This window comes from Leptonychotes weddellii, chromosome 12 (assembly GCF_054177405.1).
Source record: "Leptonychotes weddellii isolate Sample4059 chromosome 12, ASM5417740v2, whole genome shotgun sequence".
Lineage (NCBI taxonomy): Eukaryota > Metazoa > Chordata > Mammalia > Carnivora > Phocidae > Leptonychotes > Leptonychotes weddellii.
In genome coordinates this window covers 5,518,992-5,545,052 of record NC_138380.1, presented here as the reverse complement: position 1 = coordinate 5,545,052, position 26,061 = coordinate 5,518,992, and the positions used below count along the sequence as shown (strand labels likewise).

The window sequence follows — 26,061 nt, the reverse complement described above, 5'->3', positions numbered from 1 at the left end:
CAGGCACTCGCTGTGGGCCCGGGAGCAGGGCAGACACCCGGGCTCCAGGTGGGAAGAGAGGCAGAGGCGGGAGCGGGAGAGGGGTAGGCGGCCAGATATGGGGCCTGGGGTGAGGGGGAACATTCTGGAGTCAAGGCCAAGGGGCTGGAGACCTGGCAGGAGCCCAGAGAGCCAGAGGCAGCGGGAGCAGGGCCAGGAGGAGGGCCGAGGAGGCTGGCAGCGACAACAGCAAGCGAAACGGGGCAGCTCCCTCACTCGGGCCAACTCAGGGAGCTGCTGTGGAAGGGGCAGGAGGGAGCCACAGACTGAGGCTCAGCAGGTGTGGGACGGTGGCCCCCACTGTCCCGGGCTCCTCACCTACTGCAGGGATCCCCACTCCTGACCCTCTCCTCCGACCCCACCCCCCAAGGCCAGGAAGGAGTTGGAATGGACTGGGCCGTAGGGTTGGTGCCAGCAATCTTGCTGCCAAGAGGGGCCAGGAGACCAGGCTGGTCGTGCCACCAGACAGTGTCGGGCAATGCCCCCCAAAGGCTGGCGGTCTTCTCTGGCCCAGGATTTAGGGACCTCGTCCCTCTGTATCTGTGCACCGACCATCATACACTCCCCTCCCGACTTGGGAAGGAAACTCCCCTGTCCCGTGGTTTGGGGACGGATGGGCACCTCCAAGCCATTCTGGCCCTAGCACAGGATCCCTACCCTAGCTTATCACATTGGCCTAGAAGAACTGGGGACCTTGACTTTGACCTCCATGGCCCCTTCTAATTTGAATTCTCCCATAGGTCTGCCCCTACCCTGCCCCATACCTTCTTCACCACACCCTGTGAGCAGACCCCATCACGCCCCTGTGACTGCCTTCTCCGGCCCACCCTGCCTCAACTGCCCTGTCCTCCCTGTGCACCATCAACCTGTTCTCTGTATCTGTCCTGTCCCAGGTTCCCTGCCCTTCCTCTCTTTTCTTCCCCTCCCCTCCCCTGCAGTCTCCCTTTCTCAGGACCTCTCAGATTTGTTCTCTCTCACCCCAGCTCTGGAACCCCTCCCACCCCCACCTCCAGCCAGTGGGTCTGCCCACCCTCAAGAGGCCCTTACTGACTGGACCCCTCCACCACCCACCTTGGGCCACAGCCCACTCCCACCACCTCTAAGCTCCTCCAAGGTGAGAGGAGAGCCAGGGAGCCAAGCACCGACCTGGGTGACCTTCTCAGTGACATTGTGGGTCCGCTCCTTTATCTTCGGTGCTATGATCTCCCGGTCACTGGTGGGCGAAGCCAGGAAAGGGTCCCCCTTGAGGTCCACAAAGTTGAGGGTGATTTGGGGAATCTTGCTGATGGTACGGTAGCGCACGAGGTCGGAATCTGACGTGGAGTTGAGCAGGCCGCCGCGCAGCGGGTGCATGGCCCCTGAAGTGGAGGGGAAAGTCACATCAGGGGGCAGGCGGGGGAAGGGGGGTGTTGCACGGCCCAGGGGGTGGAGGGCAAAGCTGGGTCCGGGGGGCAGGCTGAGGAGGAGACCAGGCTCTTTGTGAGCTAGGCCACGGGATACCGTGAGTCAATGAGGTCAACTCAGGAGACAGGCAGTCACTGAGAAACAAGGCCAGAGTCCTGGCCACGGGGAGGAAGCGTGCCACCGCACAGCCAGGATATGACGGAGGAAGAAGATCCTCCATAGGGTCTGTTCAGCGGGCACTGGGCACCGGCCAGAGGGCCAGGTGGTGGCCGGGACCCAGAGGCCTCTCCTGCCCTCCACACTCCCCAAGGCCATCCCTGCTCCGGGCCGTCCTGGGAGAGGGAGCTCCACGAGCCAGCAAAGGCTCTGTGAGTGGAAGAATGTAATGGGATGAATGGACATTTAATGGAGTAAAAGGCCACTTAATGGGATTAAGTAAGTGCTTAATGGGATTCCCATCTCCCAGGCACACAGGCCGGGGCCGAGAGGGGGGCAGCGGAGGGCCCCGAATGGGGCGGGCCTGGCGGGCGGGGAAGCGTCGGGGCAGGTCCCGCAGGTCCCGCAGGGCTCACCGGTGCTGGCGTGGCGTGGGGGCGGCGGCAGCCCCGCGCGCATGGCTTCGATGTCGTCAGCCGAGGAGGCGCGGCGCACGCTGGCGCAGCTCTCCCGGGAGCGCGTCCGGGCCAGGCTGCAGCTGGAGCCCGAGGCGTCGGGGTTGAGGCTGTGCGCCCGGGGTGACGGGTGCGGCTCGGGCGCGCCGGCAGAGGCAGGCGGGGAGCTGGAGCCCACCAGCGCGCACCGCTCCTCCGCCGCCCCGAGCCCCGCCACGTGGTTGTCCATGGCCGGCACCTCATCCAGGGCCAGCGACTCGCGGCTGGGCGCCGCAGGCGTCAGGTCCACGTCCACCACCACAGCCCCCGGGGCACCCGCACTGCCCGCACCGCCTGGCCGCGCGGAGGACTCCCGGGCGGTCAAGGCCAGCAGCGCAGGCAGCTTCAGGCGGAAGGTCTTGGCTCGGCCTGCGGGAAGAGGGGAGGCAAGTGGCCACGGAGACCGCCAGGACAGCAGCCCAGAGCAGGGAAGACTGGGAGCTGGAGCCCCAGCCACCAAGGGGAGGCAGGTGGAGAAGCGGGAGCCCTGGTAGCCGGCACCCCTTCACCCCAACTCCCACTGCACCGAACTCAAGTCTCAAAAGACCTCCAGAAGACAATCTCATCTAAGGCTCTGAGAGTACCTCACAGGTCATGGTGGGCTCTGCATAAACCATGCATGACTCTCACAACTGGGCTGGTGGGTGTCATTATCCCCAGTTTAGACTGGAGTTGTGTGATGTGCTAGAGGTCACACAGTAAATGGCAAGGCCTGCATTTGCATGGAGGAATAATGCCCTGGCCTTCGGCCACACCCTGCCATACACTGGCGTCTTATAGACCGTCCCTGGAAAACAGGTAAGGCCACTGTCCTTAAGACCGCCTTCTTGGAGCTTGAGAAACCAAGAGCTGGAATCTTTTGCCAAGACTCTGAGGGAAAAATTAAAATTAAACCCAGGATGTCATGAAGGAAGGGGGAGCCTTTACGTTATGGGAGAACGAGACGAGGCCTCCGTGTCTCCAGCCATGGTGAGCATTCCCCTCAACTCCTCTTCCCAATCAGCCACGGCCAGAGCAAGGAGCTGGCCAGTCCAGGAACAAGGCCCAGGGACCCGAAGCAACACAGGGAGGGGAGTATAGTCCCTAAGACACAGAGCCTTCTGATGAGCTGGGGAGCCACTCCGAGGTGGCCAGGGCCATGTGGGAAGGGTGAATCCCCCATTCCTGGGGCTCAACACAGGACCACTCCAGGAACCCAAGCAGGGAGGGCTAGGAAACCAGGTGCAGTCCTGTCCCAAGGACCTGTGAATCTAGGCTCAATCCGTCACCCCACCCCTGTCTGTCCATCCTGAGCCATATGGGACTAGGCCATATCCTTGGTGTTCTCTCCCCAATATCTGAAGGGAGCACCCCCCCAACATCCCTTCCTGCAGAGCACTGGCCTTGGGGAGTCTCAAGGCCTCAGGAAAGGGACCTGAGAGCATGGCTGCACTTACCTGGAGCCAACCAGCTGCTGGGGGGGCCACGGTGATTGGTGTCATGGGCCGGGCTCCCCACCATGTCCTTTTCCATCACCACCTCGAAATTGAGGATGAACATGATGACAGCTCCATCTTCATTCTTCACGGGCACCACATCCACCAGGCACAGGAAGCAGCTCCCTGCAGAGCAGAGGACTTGGCCACTGTGGCACCAGGGCCCCTCGGGTGGGCAGAGCAGAACCCGACCGGGCCGGTCCATGCCGGCCCCACGGGCCCCATACCCATTTCCTGGCCCCTCCTCCGCGGTGTCTCCTGCCCAGACCCCTCCTTCGGCCATGTGCCTGCCACTCTGAGCTCCTTTCCTCCATCTGTCCACTCCAGCGTGCTGCTTCTTGTGAGGGCCTCTCTGCGCGTCCCTCCCTAGCCTCTCAATCTTTCCTCGCTGCCCCTCGTGCCAGGCAGTCTAGCACTGCAGGGAAGCCCACAGACTTCAGGCCCAGGACCTCCAGGCTCCCATTCCAGCTCTGCTGCTTTGTCACTTACGCTTTTGTCCCCCCTTAATGATTTAGCCTCCCTGTGCCTCATCTTCCTCCCCTCTGAAATGGGAATGATAATCACTCATTTCTCATGTGTTGTAAAGATGAAACAAGTCAGTACATGCCAAGTGCCTGGTGTGGCCTGGACAGGTAGAGGGGTCAGCAGTCCCTCTGTCTCTGACTGCTCTCCCCACATTAGCACCAACTGCTGTGCCCGTCCACGGCAAGGTGGGTTCAGACGTTGAGGGCAAGAGTCTCAAAACCATTACCGCAATTTGGTATTGCCACAATATCCAAGCGTGTCATTTTGTGTTTCACAAAAGGATTGGTCTGATATTTATAGAAATAAAGCAAGTGATCTTTCAACAAAGAGTTGAGAAGCACTGCTTCTAGAACTTTTGTTTCTGTTTCTCATTTTTCTCTCTTGTTCCTTGACTTTTTTCTTCCCTTCCCAATCTCTCAATCTCTCTCTCTCTCTCTCTCTCTCTGGCCACCAGAGCCCCTATTCCAGGTGAGATCAGTTCCCCAGGCCAAATGCACCCAGTCCACCTCTGCTCCTTGTCCAGAGCACTGCCCCCTCACCCCTCTCTCTGTCGCTTTCTTTTTTTTTTTTTAAAGATTTTATTTATTTATTTGACACAGAGAGAGCGAGAGAGAGAGAGACAGAGAGCAAGCACAAGCAGGGGGAGCAGCAGGCAGGGGAGAAGCAGGCTCCTCGCTGAGCAAGGAGCCTGATGTGGGGCTCAATCCCAGAACCCTGGGATCCTGACCTGAGCCAAAGGCAGAAGCTGAACCGACTGAGCCACCCAGGCGCCCCGATCTCTGTCGCTTTCTGAAAGAGACCCTGGCTACGGCCATACCACCCTGAACGCGCCCGATCTCGTCTGAAAGAGACCCTGGCAGTCTTAGCCTCTGCCTAAGGCCCAGCTCAGAACCCCCACCCACAGGAAGCTCTCCTGGATGAAACATCCTGTTCCTCCTTCTTTATGGCCCCTACAGGGACCAGACATGTTCCTCATCTCCCTCTCTTTCTGAGGCAGAGACTTCTTTCCTTCCCTTGGCTCCCCCTCATCTGTCTTCTGTGAACTGTAGGGGCCTAACTCCCCAGTGTCTGCATCCCGTCTGAAGGGCCCAGCACCTAGAACAATGCACCAGGGAGGAGGCCCTGGCAGCAGGTGTGAGGGATGGGGTAGTGCTGACAGTGGGGAAAGGGTCAAGAAGGAGAAGGGTGGAGAGCAAGTGAGGGTGGTGAACTGAGTCAAGGAAGAGGCCAACAAACTTGGGGCCGGCAGCCTCAGACTTGAGCTAGTGCTTGAGGTCTGCCAACAAGGCTCTGGGCGCCGAGCCTCAGCTGAGCAGGCCAGGTGCAGAGGGCCTGAGTCCTGGGAGATGCTCCCTGGCTTGCGGAGGACTTGCAGGGGACAAGGCCAGGAGAGGCAGGCAGATCAGCACTTCTAAGGGCTGTGGGATCAAGCTAGCTGAAGGAGGTCCTCTGAAACCAACTGCAACAGGACAGCACTGGGTTGAGGGGGGCTGGGCCAGGGGAGGGGCTGGCCAGGAATTCTCCACCCTGCCCTGAAGCCCTTCCACTCACCACATCCTGGCTTGGCCTATGGGACCTGAGCTGGGGGCTCTGTCTGGGTCTTCCTCCAGCAGCTGTCCCCTGACCTCCGGCCTCTGACATGTCCTGGCTAAAGCCAGGCTGTGGTGTCGGGCGCTGCAGGGGGCCGGGCCCAGCTGGAGACCGTTTGGCACCCAGACAGCCCGCCTTGAGTTTATGCCCTAATATGGTGATGGCCGGCAGCGGCCTGAACAGGGACTGGCCCTCATCAGGACTAAGAAGAGGCCAGAGACCAGGAAACCTGAGCCCTGGAGACCCTCAACACCCACCCCTGGCACCCCAGTGATCCAGGCCCCTGATTCTCATTCCTCACGAGGAAATTCGTCTCAGAGAAGTCCACGAGTCTGGAACCCAGATGAGCCCACCCCTTCAGGATGGCCTGGGGATTCTGCCCCCAACACAGAGCCCCAGGAGTCTGAACCCCAGGCCTCAACAGCCCGTGCCCACTCCCTTCAGGCTTCTCAGCATTCTGCATCTCAGGTAGCCCAGGACCCTGGCATCCCAAACTGCCACCCCACCGCCTGCCGGGGCTGCAGAAACTCCAGCCGCAAGCCCCCTCGCAGTATAGACCAGCTCCCCACTCCAGACACACACTCACACAAAGCCCCCTTGGCCCTCTCCCTTTGTCGACATTCAAGGAATTTTTCCTTTCAAATAACCCTGTCAAAGCCCTGGTTATTCCAAAAATGTGAACTGGAGCCCTGCCTGAGGGCTGTGGGGATGGGGGGAGGAGGGGTAGGCTCCAGCGGCTGTTTTCAAGGGGGCATGGAAGGAAGAAGGAGAGCCGGTGGCCCCAACTCAGCCAGGGCTCTCTGAGGCTCTACCTCCCACCACCCTGCTGGGTCGGCTGGGTCCTCCACGGACTGCCCTATCACCCATCCCCAGCTCTTCAGCCAGAGCGGCCGGTAGCCCCCATCCCGTCACTGGCTGGCCTTATTGGGGGGGGGGGCGTCGCTGAGGGCAGCTGAAGGTCAGACAGGACAGGGGTGGGGGCACAGGGACAGCCAGAGGTGGGCATCAGCACAGAGCGGATTGCAGCCGGTGGCTGGTGGGGCTCTGACCTTCTCACAACTTCACAGCAGGGAAGGAATGTCCAGAGTCCGTGGCTCAGCTGCCTCCGGGGGAGCCCTGGGCGGGCACTGCGCACACACAACGGTCCCTCACCCTCCCCTAGCCCCGCGCCTACCTACCCCCCAGGGCCCTGCCCATCACTCTGCTCCGCTTCCTCTTCCGACCTCGGTCTGCCCCCAGGGCAGGCAGCTCCCCCTGGAGCCAAGGCGGACAGGACCCAGAGCTGGGCCGGGCTGCAGTTCCGCCTGGAGCCACTCTGTGGCAGGAACGGCCCACTCTCCCGAGGCCGCTGGCGCCAGGAGCGCGTCAGGAAGGGACAGACAGGAGTGGAGCTGTAGGAAGCCCACACCGCCCACAGAAAGGCCGTGAGGTTCCCCGACGCAAAGGGAGGGCGCAGGCTGTGCAGTCGGGTGGCCTCGGCTCATTGCTTCAGCATGACCTTGGGCAAGTCACCTGCCCTCCGCGAGCCTCCGGGTGCTCCTCGGTGACACAGGAAGATCACGCCCACCCCACGGGGCTTGAGGGATGAATGGCATGATATATGTGAAGCAGGAGCTGGGCCCAAGGGCAATCTTGATAAATGGCAAGAGGAGGAAAGGGAGAGGGCCCTGGGCCAGCCTGGTTCACGTGGTTGCTGCTGAAGAATCCCCCACTCACATCCTCCCCAACCCTCAGCCCCAGCTGAAGACTCTGGAAGGCTGGGTGTCCAGCCTTCGCCTGCCTCCTGGAGCTTGGGGCACCTGGGCCCTGTGGGGATGGACACGAGGAACAGGGAGGCCATTGGTGATTGATAGGCATCCTCTGACAGGCTCCTCTGTGCCTCGGATCCTAATGGCCCATGGAGGTCGTGCAGCTCCCCACAAGTCACGAAGGAGGGGAGAAGGGATGGGTGGGGGAGGGGACACATTCCAAGTGTAGCAGGTACAGTTCCTCCGGACCCCTGCCATCATCCACCAGAACACAACACTGGCTTTCCCTGGTACCACCCCACACCCAGCAGGGCACCCAGGGGCAATGTCCCTACCCCGCATCCCAACCCATCCAGGGGTCTGAGACCCCACCCACAGTCCCAAACCCAATTTCCCACTTCTGGGCACCCCTGGCCTTGGTGTGGCTCCAGGCTCGGCTTCAACAGGGCAGGCCTTACCTTTCAGGGCAGCACGGGGCCGGCGGGGAAAGGGAGGACTGCAGGTGACCCTGAGTGTCCTTGGACAGGCTCCTCAGGTCAGAGGCTCTGGTTGCTCATCTGTAAACTAGATGTCATCCTTGCTCTTTTGAGCATGGCTCTTTGTTCCTCACAAACGTTCCCTGAACACATACATGTGAGCATTTGGGTGTCAGGAACAAGACAGGCCTGGCACCTGCCCTCACTGAGTCAAGAAGTCAGAAGGAACCCAATTCAGAGCCCAGCATGAAATGGGGGAAGGGAGAGTCACTCAGGCAGAGGGAGGAGCCCACGGAGCCGAGCTGATCTGCCCCAACCAGCAGCTGGGGAGACCCAGGCAACTGCTGTGTGACTGTGGGCATGTCACCCACCTCTCTGAGCTTCAGTTTCCCTGCAGCTTGTACTGCAGGGATAAGTGATTCCTGCCCTGGGTGCCAGATGAAATGACAGATGGCCTTGTGGAAGCATCCAGAGCTGTAACGAGGCAGGGTGCCGGGTCCCTGCAGGGAAGGTGACCTCGGGGAGGCAGCCATCCTCACCCCGGTCGCCTCCCTGCCTGGCTCCCGGCAGGAGGAGCTGGGCCCAAAGTCACACTGAGGGCAGGAGGCTGGGGCTCCAGTCCTCCCTGTCCGCCCCCAGGCAGAGAGGCTGTCTCCAGCGGCCCAGGGCTGTGCAGTGTCAGGTTATATTTAGCCTGGTGGCGGCGACAGGAAGATGCAGCAGGAGCTGCTCCTGGCCAGGGGCCACCGTGTCGCTAACACCGCTCTCATGGGCAGCTGGGGGCCTAGGGAAGGCCAGGGACATTGCAGGCCCAGGGGACAGAGTAGGGAAGCCTGAGAGGCCAGCCAGTGAGTGAGTGTGTGTGTGTGTGTGTGTGTGTGTGTGTGTGTGTGTGTGACAGAGACAGAGAGACAGAGAGAGAGAGTCCTCTGCCCCTGACTCCAGGAGCTGAGCAATGCAGAATGCCCACTGCAGGGCAAGAGTTAGGGAGCCATGATACAGACCCCTCCCCCAGCCTGTCCAGCCTGACATCTGCCCAGGGATTTATAGGGTCATATAGAGGGCCTCAGGGGCCTCTGTGCAGTGGTCCAGACCACCACCCCCTCCCCTGCAAACCCCCTGCAGGCAGCCTGCCTGGGCCACCTTTCCCCAGGGACACTGGAACAGCGTCAAGAGAAGAAGAGTCCTTTCTAGACAAGCTCTGGGTCCCAGCCCCATCAACCTCCTGGGACACAGCCACATGTCTATAAACGGGGAGCCATGACCTTGCCCTGCCCCCAGAAGTCTTGGGAAGGTGAAACAAGGCCACGTTCACATGGGGAAGGCTGTTCTCCAGTTCCGTTCTCTTTCCCCTCCTCCAAGCTTTACCTTCCCCCTCCTACTTCCTGGAATCTGCCCCTCCACCCCCACCAGAATCCTTCAGAAGCCCCCTGATCCCAACCACCTTTCAGCCTGCCCTCCCATCCCTGCTGGGGCCTAGACGCTGCCTCAGAGCCCCTTTGGTGCACCCCAGCTTCACCTGGCACTCCCACTCCCCAGAGCCCCCAGCCCTCTTCCCTCCAGCTCTTGCCATCCTGCTAGGACCCGCAGGACTCCCCTCTACAAAGATGTTACTGACTGCTCCATCTGGCCCCCAGGACACTTCTCGTTGAGAATTTCTAAAACTATATTCCTAATTTAGGAGATAATTGTATACTGGCTTCTGGGGTGAGCTTTCCTTCTTCCCAGCACCCCCACCCAAGATGGAGCCCTGAGGCCAGGGCCAGCCTGGCTTCACAGAAGGTACCGGGTAAGCAGATGTCCAAGGACTGGTCCTCAGGGCAGCAACCCGCACTTAGGTGGGTGTGGACAGCATGATCTCCCCACCCTGCAAGCTCCCTTTCAGATCCAGGGAGACCAAGTGGCCTTTCACAACAGAATTTGCCCATTTCAAACCCATCCTGAGTCTAGAGAGTGGTTGGAACCGCAGTGACAATCAAGGTGTCTTTTGTGGAAGTGCTGTTAAATCTTATCAACAGAATGGAGGGGCACCTGGGTGGCTCAGTCAGTTAAGCGTCTGCCTTCGGCTCAGGTCATGATCTCAGAGTCCTGAGATCGAGCCCCATGTCGGGCTCCCCGTTCAGCAGGGAATCTGCTTCTCCCTCTCCCTCTACCCCTCTCCCCTGCGCGTGCTCTCTTTCTAGCTCTCTCTCTCTCTCTCTCTCAAATAAATAAATAAAATCTTAAGGAAAAAAAAAAAAACAGAATGGAACAGGAAGGCTGGTGGCCCAGGAACCAGGACAGGGGACCAGAGCAGAAGGCTCAAAGGCATGGTGTTTCTGAACCTCAGACCCCTACCAGCACTCCTCACTGTGACTCCCACACAGCCTGCCACTGGGCAACAAGGACACCCAGCCGAGATCCACCAGGAAACAACCTGGGCTCCCTGCCTGCCTCCAGGGCTCTGCAAGCCTCTAGAAACTCTGTGCCCACCTTGGCTCCCAGCACACCCCAGAGAGCCAGGGGATGCCCTGAGGACACCCATCCCAATTCCAGCTCTCCCATCCATCACCCAGGCAGCCACGGCTTCTCAATCATCACTAGGAGAGCTGTAATCCCTCCAGGATTTGCCCAGCTCCCAGGATGCTGGGACAAAGAACAAAATCCAAGTGCACGTGGAACGTCCTGAGAAGTCAGATGCAACGTTCCACCAGCAAAACTCATGGCAATGACCCAAACATAGAGAAAACCGGCATTATCTGCAAATGATAGGATCATCTCCCCGGAGAACCAACAAAATCAACAGATAAACAATTAGAACAAATAAGAGAGCTCAGTGAGGCTCCAGACGCAAGGTCAGCAACAAAACGAACAGTATTTCTCTCTACCAGCACAAAGCTATTAGAATAGGTAGTCAAAAATAAGGTCTCTTTCGTAATAGCAACAAAAACTGTAAAGTAACTAGACTTGACCAAGAATGCACAAAGCCTTGGGGGGTGGGGGGGACTTTAAACTAATAAAGCATACAGAAACGATCTGATACATGGAGAGACAGTCCAGGCTCCTGGATGGGACAAATATTATATAGATGTCAATTCTCCCCAAATTAATCCATAAAACTAATCTAATTCCAATCAAGATTCTAGTGGGGGTTTTCTTTCCAGGAACTCGAAAAACTTTCTCTAAAGTTCATAAAGAAGAAGAGAGGTCTGCAAATTCCTAAGTCAATCTTTAAAAAGGAGAAAGAGGGAAGATTTGCCTTTCAGATACTAAGACATACTAAATGCCATAGTTGTTATTCTAGTGTGGTTTTGATGCAAGAACGTACAAATAAATGTTTGGAGCAGAATAGAGAGCTCAGGGGCGCCTGGGTGGCTCAGTTGGTTAAGCGACTGCCTTCGGCTCAGGTCATGGTCCTGGAGTCCCGGGATCGAGTCCCGCATCGGGCTCCCTGCTCGGCAGGGAGTCTGCTTCTCCCTCTGACCCTCCTCCCTCTCATGCTCTCTATCTCATTCTCTCTCTCAAATAAATAAATAAAATCTTAAAAAAAAAAAAAAGAATAGAGAGCTCAAAGACAGACCCACGGATAGATGGGCAATTAGCTTATAATAAAGGTGGCCCCACGAATCGCTGGAAAAGAACAGGCTGTTTACTAGGTGTGTTGGGAAAATTGGCTCACTACACGGAAAAAAATACAACCTGATCCCTACTTGACACCACAGACAGAGGGAAGCTCAGGATGGACGAAAGCCAACCGAGAAAGGTAAAACAATTAAATTAATAGAAGAAAATGGACCACTCTGCAACCTCAGGATGGTGAAGAATTTCTTAAACAAAACTTCCAAAGCCCAAACAAAGCTAAAAATCAATTAATTTGGGGCGCCTGGGTGGCTCAGCTGGTTGGGCGACTGCCTTTGACTTGGGTCATGATCCTGGAGTCCCAGGATCGAGTCCCGCATGGGGCTGCTCAGCGGGGAGTCTGCTTCTCCCTCTGACCTTCCCCCCTCTCATGTGCTCTCTATCTCTCTCTCATTCTCTCTCTCAAATAAATAAATAAAAATCTAAAAAAAAAAATCAATTAATTTGTAGCAATATGAAGTGTCTTTGTTGGATAAACTTAACAGACTGGGAGAAGATATTTGCAAAATCTCAATTCAACAGAAATTAATATCTAGAATCCATATTTTGAATATCTAACTGTAAGCATCTGTATTTCTAGAATACAAAAGCAACTCCTGCAAATCACCGAGAACAAAAGACAGCAACTTCACTAGAAAAGTGAGTAAGGATACAAGCAGGCAACTCACAGGGAAGTCAACATGAAAGGTGATCAAGCCTGAGATTCCAGGACTCACACAATATCAAAGAAATGCAAATTAAAGCAGCAAATTATCACTCTCACCTATTAGGTTGGCAAAAATTAGAAAAGCGGATAAGGCCAAGTGTGGCAGGGCTACGGGGGGACCAGGAATCTGGTACTCTATTTAGGAAGGTGGTGATGGGGGTCGCCATTCTGGTGCCCAATCTGGACAGTGCTTAGTTGAATTAAGTGTCCACATACCCCGCGATCCAGCAATTCCACCCCTAGGGATGCATCCCAAAGACATCCTCACATGAGTGCAAAAGGAGCCATGGCTGAGGATGTTCACTACGACATAATTTATGGAGGAAATCTGGAGATAGCTGCCCCAGAGAGTGGGCAGGTAAACTCAGGTGGGTACACATCATGGAGTATGAAGCTACAGGGGCACCTGGATGGCTCAGTCAGTTGAAACGTCCGACTCCGGCTCAGGTCATGATCCCAGGGTCCTGGGATCGAGTCCTGTGTGGGCTCCCGGCTCAATGGGGAGTCTGCTTCTCCCTCTCCCACTGCCCCTCGCCCCGCTCGTGTTCTCTCTCAAATAAATAAATAAAATCTTAAAAAAAAAAAAAAAGACTATGAAGCTACAGACTAGATGTCAAGTAAGAACCTGGAAGGACTTAAAGGCATACTCCCGTGTAAGGAAAGTGAACCCCAGAATATAATATATAGCGCATAACATTTACATAGTTAAACCTATATGTATCCAGACAAAATACACATTTTGCGAGAACATGTGCAAAACAACACATTCACAGTAAGTACATCTGAATGGTTGCCTAAGGGAAGGGTAACAGGACCAGGGAGCAAGATAAAAAGAAAAGTGAAATGAAAGAGAAAGAACGAGAATGGGAACACAAACACGGCTTCAGTGATTTGAGGTAGAGGCAGGAGCTGGGGCTAGCAGAAGCCTGGGGAAGGACAGGGAGAGGCAAGCAGGGGTCTTGAGCAGGGGGGCAGAGCATGGAGGGGAGCACTGCAGGGAACACGGATGCTGGCCAGGGCCTGGGGACACATGGCTGATGGCCAAGCAGGTGCTAGTGTGGAACTAAGCCAACACTGTTCTAAGTCATTGCCTCCCAGTATAGGGCTTCTGCAATACAGCGCACTGCCCACCTCATCCACTGCATTTGTTCGTTCGTTCATTCATTCATTCATTCGTCAAGTATGGACGGAGCTCCAGTGAGCACTAGACAGGGATACAACGGAGAACAAAACACGACTGCTCTCTGCCCTCGTGGAGCTTATAAACTAGTGGGGGGAAGTCAGACATGGCCCCCTCATCCGGAACTTGAGTGAGGGAGAACATGGGCCAAGGAGGAGACACTTCCTGGTCCTCAGGGTGCTTCTAGTCCAGCAGACATGTGACCCAAATGGAGAGGGGCCCATTTGAGGCCAACCACAGCTCACAGCATGGAGATCTTCACGGGCCCCTAGACTAAGGACAGGAGGGGACTTAGGGGGACAGCAGCTCATCCGGAGCCTCTCCCATTCTTGTCACGTGTCCCAGGTGTCCCACCACGCCCCCTCTTTGGGCCCTCCTCCCCAGGTCAGGGAAGGAAGTTTCTCTTAAAGTCCCTCACACTAAAGAGCTGGTTTCCACATTCCTCCCTGCATACAGGGGAGGGTGATGAGAGAGAACATGTTTTTCAAGAACAAGGCTCATTCTCCACCCAAGCCAAAGTTCCCCTAATGGAAGCATTTTGGGCACCATCAGAGGAGATGTTTAAGTGCAAAAGGGCTTTCTTGGAACCTCCCAAGTCACACCGCCCTGGAAGCCACTTCTGGGCAGCAAAGAGGCTGAGTCTCACCCCATCTCCCACCCCCACGCTGGCCCTCCTGATGCCCACAGCCCCCCTCCCCAGAGCCCAAGGCCACCGTCAAACTCTGCTCTCACCGCAGATGACGACGCTCTGCACAAATATTTACACAGCTCCTCTCTGGGGGGATGGCAGACACAACACGGAGGAGCCACCCTCCCAACACTCTCCAGACCCCGGAGCGGGCCAGAAGTGGTGAACACCCTCAGTCCTGGCAGACTGACTCACCCCTGGGCTGGGGCGGGGACAGAAAGCTCCCAAGCAAGCCAGGGCACCCTAGTCCCGCTCAGCAATGACCCTTCCGTGGAACCCTTGGAGAGAAAGTGCTGGCTGGGGACAGCAGGGCCCCTCAGGCCCCTGTGCCTGGCTCCTGGCAACCATGCAGGGGCAGGGGGAGGGGCAAGGGCAGGGGCCCTCACTGGCCCCATATCCAAGGGGCCCAGGCCCTGAATGGAAGGCCCAAGGCGGAGGGAGCCCCCCTGAGGCTTCCGCCCCCTAAGAGGGGTGTTACCTGTGTCTACCCTCATTCCCCCAGGGGTCACTCTGGTCTGCTCCCATCGCAAGGACACAGGACACACCTAGGCCCTCACCTCTGTCTGACCTAGGCACCCAATCTATCCAGGGGCTCCTTCATCAGCAACCCAGCTGATGGGGGTCTGGGGGCCTGAGGATCATGACCTGGCAGGGCAGAGGGGGTGGGTGTCTGAGCTTGGGGAGGGGTCAGCCATAATGGAGTAGGGAGGAGTATGGGACTATCACACTGAGGAGTCTGATTTCAGGGGACAGGGAAGAAATGGGGAAATGGCCTAGGGTACGTGCAGGTGGCTGATGCCAGAAGTGTCTGCCCAAGCACCTGGGAAGCTGAGGTCTGAGTCTGGGGGCCATAGACCAGTGGGTGTGGGGCCATCACTGGAGCTCTGGCTCCCCATGGGCACTAGGGACACTGGGGAGCAGGCTGGCCCCATGGTCTCCACCCCTCCCCCAGCCCACAGCTCAGCTGTTGCAGGGGGGCCCTCTGACCCTGTTACCATGGCAACCGGCCTGCAGCTGGAGTGCAGAAGCCGACAGCCTCTTCTCTAGAGACACCCCCATCCCCACCCACGCACAGGCTCCTGGGGACACAGGGACATGCAGACCAGGCCAGAACACGCAGAGGTATGGGGAGCCAGAGAGAGATTTCCAGACACAGTCCAGAGGGGCAGAGGAAGAGAGGCGAGGAGGAAGGCTCAGGGGTGCTGAAGGGAGGGAAGAAGAAAGGTGCAAGGAGAAGGAGATGAAGACCAAGGGGGCAGGAGTCGGCAGGGAGGCCAACACCGGGAGAGGAAGAGGAGCAGAGACCAGGCGCACAGGCAGCCCGGCTGAACTCGGTGGGAGGCGGGGCTCAGAGAGATGAAAACAAAGAGCGCAGAGAACAAAAGGGACCCAGAGCAGGGCCCCTCCCTGAGGCCTGGCAGATGAGGGGGGCAAGGGAAGAGGAGCCATGCTCCAAGGGACCCACAGCCCCCCTTCCAGCCATGTAGGGACACAGGTGTGCAGCGGCAGCAGCTGCCGCCAGGACCCGGGCCCCGGGCCCCGCAGGGGTGTGGCCGCCTGCCAGCCCCCTGCTGCTGGCCCTATTCCCAGTTCCACCTTACTCCTGGGCCTGATGTTAAGGGGCACAGACGCAGGGCCAGTAGTGAGTCTCTCCCTCCGGCTCACATCCCCCGCCAGTCTGGCCTCCCCACCTCCCAGCAGTCCCAGCACCTAAATAATGGGGCTGTCTGGCTCCAGGCCCTGACACTGCACAGAGCGGGGCTAGAGGCACCGACACAGCGCAGCTGTCCGCAGTGGCGCCTGCCAGCAAGAGGCCTCGCCTCGTTCCCAGCCACCCACCTCCCTGGCGCGGAAGCCCAGGGACCCACTCTCCTGTGGCTGGCCCCGGCAGAGACACAGAAAAAGGCCTGGACAGAAACAAGGGTGGCTCGGGCATCCCTCGCCTCTGCCGCCCTATCCGGCCCACGCACAAAGGTGTAAGCTCCGTGCACGCACATACATAGCGCAGGCCAGGCCACAGGGATTCGCCCAAGGGACGAAGTGTTTCAAGGCAGAGGGAAGGGAGGCAGAGGAAACCTGCATCCTAGACCTCAAGTGCCAGGACAAATGGGGGTCAAGGCCAGCCTGTGGGCCAACGGGAGAAACGAGGTGAGAGCAGACAAGAGGGCAGGCAGAGATGGCTGGCATCCGACTTTCTGGGTGGCAGCCCCATTTGGAGGAGTAACTGGAGGGAGGAAACAATCTGAACTTGGGCAGGGGGCCTGGGTTCTAGTCCTACTTCGTCCACTGATTAACTGGTAACTGGACCTCGGCTTCTCAGTTTCTCCATCTGTAACTCAAGTGGGCTGGATTAAATGATCCTCAAAGTCACCAAGATCCCATGATAGCACCTCTGCAGGAGGGGTCCCATGGCTATCTTCGCCCAAAGGAGCCAGCCTGGGGCAAGCGGGAAGGCCAGCTCCCCAAACTCTATGGGGAAGACAGAAGCACCCAGGTCCCTGTTGCCAAGGGGCTGAGCGAGCACACTATCCTAGAAGTAGAAACAGGCTCAAGGCAGTAACCAAGTTCCCATATTACACACTTTCTGGTGTTAGACCTGAACCCAGGACTTATGCATCTGCATTCTTTTCATTATACCAATAGTCTGCAAACTTTCAAAATAAAACTGTACCTCAAGTAACGTGCAGTATAAAGATCTGCCTGTAACTATTTGGGGTCATTTCTAATAGGTGACAGCAGAGCAAGAACGAGTAGGGCTCTGCTCAGACTGACGTGGTTCCATCCGCAGCTCTGCCAGTTTCTAGCTGTGTGACTTGGGGGAAGTTTCTTAATTTCCCCGAAGTTCAGTTTCCTCATCCATAAAATGGAGATAAAAATAGTATCTATTTCCCAGGGTTGTTGTGAAGATTCCATGAGATAATGTAAGTGAAACCTTTAGCCCGGCATCCCGTACACGGGAGCACCCACCCCTGCTAGCTAGCACTCGATGGCCCGTCAGATATAAAAACAGATCTGCTCCGATTACCGTTCTGGAGAGACTGTAGTGAAAAATCGGACAGAGGGCCCTGCCCTCAGAGTTTGCATCTAACCTCCCGGGCCCCTGCCTCCCAGCCAGAACCCCAATTTTCTATAAGCAAACTCTCTTCCACAGGGCCCCAGTGATTGTGCGCCCTCTAAGGCTGTCCAGGGACGTCACAGGCTGTGCAGGCCTTCGAAAACAGGGCCGTGGATAGATGCAAGCCTTTACAGGGCCGCGCCAGCCGACTCTGAGCATACAGGGGATATTCCAGGGACAGGGACAGGGACAGGGACAGGTGCATACAGGGACGGCTGGCTCTCTTTGCCTGCCCCCAGGGGAAGGCAGAGTGCCCTGTATGGCAGGTAAGCTCCTTTGGGGCAGTAACCTCACCTGGCTACCTCACTGCTCTATCTACAAGACCCTAGCGCTGCACCTGGCTCACAGGGGTTCAGTAAGTGCTCATCAGATACACACTAGTGAGTAGCAGTTTGGGCATCCATGGTCAGTCCAGTGGCACTTCCAGAGCCACCTCCCCAGCCCTGCGATACCTGCAAGGCTCCCAAAGCCTTTTCACTGCCCTCCTTGAGCAGAGCCCACCCCACCCAGGGCAGGCACAGTGCGGGGAGCAGCCCCGCCCACGGCGCTGTTTATCCACTGTCCAGAAGCCCAGAGCAGCTGGGCCGGGAGGCGGTGGCTGAGCAGAGACACCTGGTGCAGGAGGGGGTGGTGGGCGGGTACTCATTAGATGAGACAAAGGGAACTGTGGTTGTGGGGAAAGGCACACATCTCCCACCAGGTGCTGTTTAAGTAAAGAAGAGAAAGGGGCAGGAGAAGGGCAGCCAAGAGCCAGCCAGAGTCCTGCATCCCCTCCCTTGCCTCGTCCTCAGTGACATCTACGAGACCAATCACCTGGCAGGGGCTGCCCTAGCGTAGCTAGAGGCCTGTAGCCAGCCGGAGATGAGCGCCCAGCCGCCAACCTGACCTTCTAGCCTGACTCCGTCCACGCACTTGCCATCCCGGCCCCGTCAAACTCCACTCCACCTACCTCAACCTGCCCACGTTTGTCTAGGGAAGGAAAAACCAAAGGCGCCAGACCCACAGCCAAACAGACCCTTGGCCACCCCGAAAATCATCCCGCCAGAGTGCATGAGGTGAAGAGACCCACACCGTCCTGCCGCCCCAGTGCCCAGCCCGCGCCTGCCACCTGACCCACAGCAGTGGCCCCAGTTGAGGTCACGCCCCCAGGGAACTCGCCGGGTCTCCCCCACCGCACCCTCGGGCCTCCCGGATCCCGCTGCCCCTTTTCCCACCCATGTCCCTCGCGGCCCCGCCCCCTCGTCGCGGCCCCGCCCCTCGTCGCGGCCCCGCCCCCGCCTACCATCCTTCCGGTAGAAGGCGATCTCCACTTTGCGCTCCTCCGCGCCCAGCAGGGCCTGCGCGATCTGCGCGGCCGCGCGGCGCTGCGTGCGCGGCCCGTGCAGGAAGTCGCAGGTGCAGGGCCGCTGCATCACTTCGGCCCGCGAGTAGCCGCACAGCTCGCAGAAGCCGTCGTTGCAGTAGATGACGGCGCAGTTCTCCACCCGAGCGTTGGCGATGATGAACTTGCGGCCTGGGGGGCGGGGATGAGCAGGCACGTGAGCAGGGACCCCTGCCTCGGGGGCTCCCAGCCCTTTCCCCGCATTCTCTTGTCACACACAGCCACCCGCCCGGGGACTCCCCGCCCCAGGGAGCACAGCGGGGACTGGGGTCCCCAGCAGGGGGCGAACACAGCTGTGCCCCAGACACAGGTGCCTCGGGCCGGGTCGGCCCGGCGACGCGCCCCCTCCCCGCCCGGCCCGCGGGCTGGCGGCGTGGCTTCCCTCGGGCAGCCCGCCAGCGGCCCCCCGCCCCCTCCGCGCCCGGGGCCGAGGCCAGCCTGGACGGGTGTCAGCAAAGCGTGTCAGCAGCCGCGGCAGAGGGATAAACACTGGGCCTGGAGAGGGAGCCTGGGAAGGGCCAGAGATGGCGGCTAGCCTTCCCTTTGCATCAGGTCCTCCGGCTTCTCTTCCTGACCCCTGCTCTCTAGACACGGCGGGGGGGGGGGGGGTACGCGCTCACTGGGCACTCCTTACCCCGGGGATCCTTAGGAAATCACTCCCCCAAGTATCTGCGGACCCAGCAGGTCAGTACTTCCCCGGGACTTACACGCACCCCTCCAAGGGCAGTCAGGGGCTGGAGAGTGGGCTCTCTAAAGGGGACGAGGGAGGTACCACGTGAGCATCTGCGATGCTTTTTCTCATATAATACTCAGACAACCCCATAAGGTAATCATCATTATCTTTGTTTCTTAGATGAAGAAACTTAGGCTCAAAAGAAGTTCAGAGCCATGCCCACATCTTGCAGCTTGTAAAAGAGCCAGCTTTTGAAGCTAGGTCTGATAGGATAAGAAATACACTGAGGGTCACAGGCAGAAACTCAAGGTCATAGGGAGCAAGGAAAGGAACCCAATCCCTAGAAATACGGGAGCCAGGGGTGGACCTGAGACAGTGGCCCACTTGTAAGAAGACAGATCCAGGAAAGGGACCTGCCCCGGGGAAGTGAGGCCCCGTCAAGGAGAGGTGCCCCGATAGACCCATTTCAGCTAGACATGGCTCACCCCCCCACACACACCTGCCCCAAGAGCCAGACTGGCAGGTGAGTAGCAGACAGGCAGCAGACCCAGCTGGTGCCAGGGAAGATGCTCTGGGATAAGACCTTTTTATAAACACAAAAGTTTCCGGCCACTTTGGCCTTTAATGCTGGGGCTTTGGGTGGCAGTTGGAACTCTGCCCCCTCCAATTCCGGTGGACACAGCCCTCGGGCTGCAGCCCTGGGTAATCCCATGGGCAAGGGTTGCAGCTGCAACAAGGGCCCCCCCGGGGGGGAGGCTGCTTTCCTAAGCCCTCCCTTACCCTGGCTCCAGTAAGTTACTTTTTGAAGTTGGATCATTTTTAGGTCAGTTCACCAGGCCCCCAAAACCCCCAGGCAGCCAACAACCTCAGGAGGGGTCCTGTCCCATGAAAAGACCCCTGACTTGGCCTCCATCTCCACCTGAGCCCAAGGCAGTCCAGACTACCAGCCACACACACCAGTTTTGGAAAAGAGAAACCAGCTCCCAGGCCCAGAGAGAGAAGATCGAGTTTCTTCGAAGGCAGGCCCTACCCCCACCCCTTCCTTGAGCTCCTGGAATACCACCACAGAAGCGATCTGAAAGGCTCCTTCGGCCACCCCGTCCTTTCTAGATGTGGAAACTGAGATCTGGACAAGATAGAGTCACTCAAGGTCACATGGCTCAGTGGCAGAGGTGGGGCCAGAAGCCAAGACCCCAGATCCTAGCCCAGATTCTTTCTTTCCATACCTAGCTCCTGGGCCTTCTGGAGCTTTTGAGAAGGAAAGATCCTACCCTGTGGCCCTCCACCGTGTCAGTCTCCTCCCCCTCAGGATCATCTTGTTCCTCTGCTTCAGACAATGCTGCCCATCGAACTGATCCCTCCCTCCCCCAACCACAGTTACAAGCACACGTTGTCCTGTGCTCACAGGGTCATGGGCAAGGAATGTCACCCGCTCCCTGCTCCCAGGGCCCTTGGCAGTCACACCCACCATGGCACATGCAGCCTTGGAGACGGACACATGCATGCTGGGAGGATCAAACACCCACGCCAGAACATTCACCTAGCCTGGGACACTTCTGGAAGCCTCCCCTACTGGGCCAGCCTTAGGGGTGCTGTAGTCCCCATAAAGGGGCTCAGGACAGGAAAATCAGCAATATGGGGACACTGCCTGTTAGACCCTTAAAGCCCAGCTTCAGGCTATGACACCCTCTCACTTGGGAGTCCACAGTTTGTAGCTCTGTCAAAGATTCCTCCCCACAGCCCATGCAGGACCGAACTCATGGGCTACACCTACAGCCCCAAGAGCAGGTTGGGCACTCACTCTAAGCTCTTGGCTCTCAGTCTCTCAAAAACACAGTCAAGACGGCTCAGGCACAATACTTAGTGTCTCACACTTTGGACCATATACCTTCTGTCCCTGCCCCCACACAGCCCCATCCACATCCAGGCACCCAGAGTTACGGATACCTGCACACTTGAGATGTCACACACACTCCCGGACCCCGCAAGCCTGAGCTGAACCTCCCGCCCTGCGCCCCAATACAGTCCCCTTGGCCCCAAACCCACCGCCCCCGGCACCAAGCTTGCCCTCACGACCCCTGGCCCGCGGCTTGAGGCCAACAGCCCCCACTGACTTGCACTAGCCCGATGCAGACGGCCCCGGGCACGCCCCTCCATTCACACTTGGGAGAGCTCGGCCCGCCCCCAGCGCCCCCTCCCCGTCGGCCCCCTCCCCCACTCACTCTGGCCCTCAAACTTGCGGATGATGGTGTCCAGGAAGGTGTTCTGCGGCGCGACATGGCCCCTCCGCACCGGCATCCTGAGCCCATGGGCGGGCCGGGCGGGCCCCCACCCACCCCGGCCCGGCCCGGCCCAACACAGGGTTCGGGTGGCCCGGCCCGGCCGTGATCCCCGCACCCCGCGGCCAAGCAGAGCACGGGCGGGGCCGGGACTGGGTTGCGGGCGCGGGGTCCCCGCTCGGCTCCCGGCTCCTGACCGCGGGCCGGGCCTGGAGCCGCCTGAGCTCGGGCCGCCCGGCCGCCCGCACACCTGTCTGCCGGCCCCCGCCGAGCCACGGGCCCCGCTCCGCCGCGTCCCCGCGCTGCGCTCCGCCCGCCCGAGCGCGGGGCTCCCGGCTCCCGCCCGCCGCGCCGACAGCCGCTCCGGCGCCCGCGGCTCCGGCTGCGCCTGCGGCTCGGCCCGGCGGCGGAAGGGTTAACGCGGCGCGCGCCCCTCGGGCTCCGGCCCCCGCCTCCCGGCCCCCTCCCGCCCGCCGCGCGCCCGCAGCACCGCCCTCTCCCCCCCCCACACCCCGCGCGCCCGCCCTTCCCATTGGCTGAGCAGCGCCAAGGGTTCCCCCCACCCCAGCCCCTCGCTCAGCCCAGGAGCCCCCGGGACTCGCGCGCTCCAAAGAGGGGGAAGGGGCCCCTAGGTAGGGGAACAGTGAGGACAGGTGCGACGGTCGGCCTTGAGACGGCCAGGGAGGGGACTGGGGGTTTGCACCCCCACCCCCGACTGCAAGGGCTGAGGAACCTGACTTGGAGTGGGCTGGTCCCTTAATGCCCTGGCCGCCCACCACGCCAAGCACCCGCTGGGTACACACAACAGGCGCTCAAAGCCTGCCGTAGGTGACATGGTCGAGACCTGGGCCCTCGGAGGACAAGCCCAGGGTCAGGGGAGATCCGGGAAATGTGAAGGGCAAGATAATCTGGAGGACCCGGGTGGGGCGCGATTTGAAATAAGGATGGGTGAGACTTAGGAGGGGCATGCACTCTGAGCAGCGGTGACCTCCCAACACACACACACACAGCCCGATCTCCGGGGTTATTCGGGGGCCCTCCTGCACAGAGAGGTAACATTCTGACACGAGTTGCGGCCTCCTAGCTGAGGGATCAAAGGCCCCTGAGCGCGAGGTTCCAGCCTGGGGATCCCCTTGTACGAGTGGCCCTCCCTCCCTCTGCAGCGCGGGCCAGCCTTGCAGGCCCAATCCGCGGCGGGCTCGGGGCCCTGCGGCGCTGCGGCGGCCCAACCCCTCGGAAAACCCTGGCCTAGCCGCAGGCCCCTCCCCCCCCGCCGGCCAGCTGGCTCGCTCCAGCTGCAGCTCCCTTATTTAGGCAAGGAGGCCTGAGGATGCTCAAGGGCAGGCAGGGTGTCTGCCCGCCGCCTGCCCACCGCCTGCCTGGGTCTGAGTGAGGGTCTCTGGGGCGCGGTGTCCCCGGCATGAGCAGCCAGGCAGGGCCCTGCGAAGGCCAGGGCATGAAGGCAGAGTGTTGACAGCTGAGCTGGCCGGTGGGGAGGCGTCGGGGCCGCTGAATGGACAGCCGTGCGTCCCCTCCCCTGCAGCCGAGATCTGAGACCCGGCTAGATGGATGGGGCCATGTGGGGGCCCCTGAGGGCTTGCAGCTGCCTCTGTCCTTGGAGCAAGGGGGTGGGTCTTGTCACTGGGGAGAACCATCATGGGATGTAGGGGGAGGGGAGGAACAAAGGGCAAAGAAGGAAGCAGAGTCTGGAAGGAGAAAGGCCCAGAGGAAGAGGTCTTGGTGAGACCACCCTACCCAGACTCTCACCTTCCACCCAGAAGCAAAAAGATGCAAACATTGGGGCCAGATGGGGCCATTGGCCAGCAGATGACACCTCTTTTTTATTTGCTGGTGGGTGGGCAGTGACTCAGGGAGGCAGCCAGTGGGAGAGAAGGAGGTGGCTCCATCAGCTGATGCTAAAAAAGACCAGAGGCTCTTGCCTGTACAGTCATCCCCTCGGCCCTCTCCACCTCCCTCCGGCAGCTTCCTCACTCCAAGATGCTCCGGGCCTTCCGTAGCATAACTCCCCTTCTTTTGTGACCTGGCATTAGACACATCAACCCATATGGGTCCTGCCCAGCTCCTCCCCAGCCCACGACCACTCCTGGATGCTGGGTTGCCTGCCCTAAGTCCAGGCTGATTCCAGTTTGAGTTAGGTGTCTTCCCCTCCAGGCTGAGGGTTTGAGAGAGCGGGGAAAGGCCTGCAGTTCAGACAGGCACCAGGAGAGAGGACATGGAGGGGGGAATCTGCAGCATTCCCTTCTCTCCAGACTAAGGCCAAAGGGAAGGAAGCTGGTCATCTGGGCTGGCCAGCTGTCCACACTGTGGTAACACGTTCCCAGGACAGGCCTCTGCTCTTATCCCAATGGGAGGATGAAGAAATCAGAGGGACCCTGGATCCTCCCAAAAGAGAAGAGACCAGACACAGAGTAGCCCTCCTCCTGTGCATAGAGGCAGGTGTGAAGAGAGCTGTTCCCCCGGCTAAGGAGAGGCAAATCTCCCTCTCTCTCTCTCTCAGTCTCTCTCTCTCTCTCACACACACACACACACACACTCTTAGACACTCACTCAGAAGTCAAGCCAAATGCAGGTTTCTGACTTCCTGGAGGTTGAGAGGAGGGTCTGAAGGCAGCCCCCCTGAGCCACCCCACAGCCAAGGATAGGGATGAGGAAGAGAGGCTGTGACATGGGGGTGAGGTGTCTCCAAAGACATCCTTCTTGGGGCCACAGGTACCAGGCACCAAGAGGTAAAGGGCAACAGAGAACCTGTTGGAGAGCAGCCCCCCACCCCACACACCATCTTCCCACCTCCATTACCCCCAGATCAAAGAGCAAGAGGAAAGTGCCCAACCTTAAAACCTAAAGCAACCAGAATCCACCCACCCCACTTCAAGCTCACAGAGCCATTTGCAAGGACATTCCAGGGAAGAGCTCTCTCCCCCAGCCTGTCTGTGACTGAGGGAAGGGAGAGGCCGTATTGACAGCAAGACAAGGAGGCTCCTCCCAGCTCCCAGAAAGAGACAGTTTAGGGAGAAAAGTCTGTGGGGAAAACAACCTGCCCACCCCACTCTCTGCTCCTGCTCAGTTTGAGCGAATCAAGCCAGAACATCCTAAAAGGAAATAAGAAATTGAAGCCTGTGCTTGCTGGTGGACCCCCAAGGAGCAGGCCAGGGAAGACACAGCCAAAAGAGGGCCCGGGAGAGCAAGTGACAATCACAGGGGACTGGGAAACAGTTCCAGTCAGATGGGTGAAGCGAAGACATCTTACAGCGGAATGGTTCCTCAGAACCCCGGGGGAGGTAGAACACAGTACCATCCCTTGCCGTGCAAGGGGAAGCTTAGGATACATAGGGGGGGCCTTACTTTTCTGTGCAACTAAGTACTGAGAAGGGGGATGTTTTCAGCTATGAACTGGGGTTGGAGGAAAGTAAGATCAAAGCAGCAGCATGTTGCACCCCCAGAAGTGGGGACTCAGGGCATGCTGAAAGCAAGGAAGGAAGGGAAGAGAGGGACAGAGGAGGGAGGGCAACCCCCCTCAGACCCCTAGCCAGGAGCCAGAGCTCCCTGCAGCCACTGCCATCTGCAGGCCCCCCTGCAGCAATCCTGTCAACCCCCAGCCCATAATCAAGGTCTCCTGGCAACCTGCTACCCACTGTTGGTGACATCACCCTGCCGTGGTGATGTCAAAAGAGGCAAGTAAGGTGCTGGACACTAGGATTCAGGAGACCTGACTTCTAATTCCGGTTCTTCTACCAGTGACATCAACATACGTTTACCGGGGGCTTCCTGTGTGCCAGACCCCATGGGGGGTGGGAATAGAAGAGATAAGCCAGGATCCTTCCTCTGGGGATTCACAGTCCACTAAGGCTTGAGAAAGGTGGAGGACAGAAAGACATGGTGTAGCCTGTGTGATGTGCTGTGGGGTTATTACAAGGATGTGTCGTTTACTTTCAACTGGAAGAGTCTGGGAAGGCCCTGCAAAGGGAGATTTCAGAGCAGGTCTCTGAAGGTCAAGATGGGACAGGGCAGAAGCACGGCAGGAGGAAGGGGGACAACAATGAGCAAAGGCATCGGGACTGGAGAATGAAGATCAGGTCTGGGGACAGAACAGTCTGGTGTGGTGCCACTGGAGCAATAGGCTAGAGCATTAATAGAGCACTGGGGAGTATGGATTTTACCGTGTGTGTATAGGAACAGTGGTGGAAGCTGAAACATACTGTCCACGAATACAGAAATCATATTCGTCTTTGCATAGATCCTAGCACAGAGTCAGTATCTAGTAAAGGTCTGTTGGATGAATGAAATGTGCATATTAGCTTGGAGAAACTGAGGCAAAAAATGAGGTGTTTCAATTACTTATTGCTGCATAAGAGCCGTCCCAAACCCCAGTGACTTAAATCGATGACAGTATTTATTTTGCCCATGTCCCTGTCGTTTGGGTACGTTCAACCAGGACCATTTGTGTCTCTGCCACTCATATCAGGACTGAAAAGCTCATTCGCTCACGTTTGGTG

The 26,061-nt window shown here is 58.5% G+C and overlaps 1 protein-coding gene across 3 annotated transcripts in view; it reads right to left on the bottom strand.

Moving 5' to 3' along the window:
- KCNH2 (potassium voltage-gated channel subfamily H member 2) overlaps positions 1 to 21,658 on the bottom strand; it is a 32,801-nt gene extending 11,143 nt beyond the window's left edge. The window contains exons 1-5 of one of the 3 annotated variants that reach the window (XM_081799856.1): positions 21,491 to 21,658; positions 18,497 to 18,727; positions 3,530 to 3,694; positions 2,016 to 2,462; positions 1,186 to 1,397 (exon numbers count right to left, since the gene is read on the bottom strand). In XM_081799856.1, the coding sequence (XP_081655982.1) occupies positions 1,186 to 1,397; positions 2,016 to 2,462; positions 3,530 to 3,694; positions 18,497 to 18,727; positions 21,491 to 21,566 (1,131 nt within the window). In that variant the 5' untranslated portion in view covers positions 21,567 to 21,658. Of the gene's footprint in view, positions 1 to 1,185; positions 1,398 to 2,015; positions 2,463 to 3,529; positions 3,695 to 6,732; positions 7,083 to 18,496; positions 18,728 to 21,490 lie in introns of those variants that run through there. The other 2 variants (XM_081799855.1, XM_031025435.2) reach the window with 2 other exon arrangements.
- Positions 21,659 to 26,061: the final 4,403 nt, after the last annotated feature.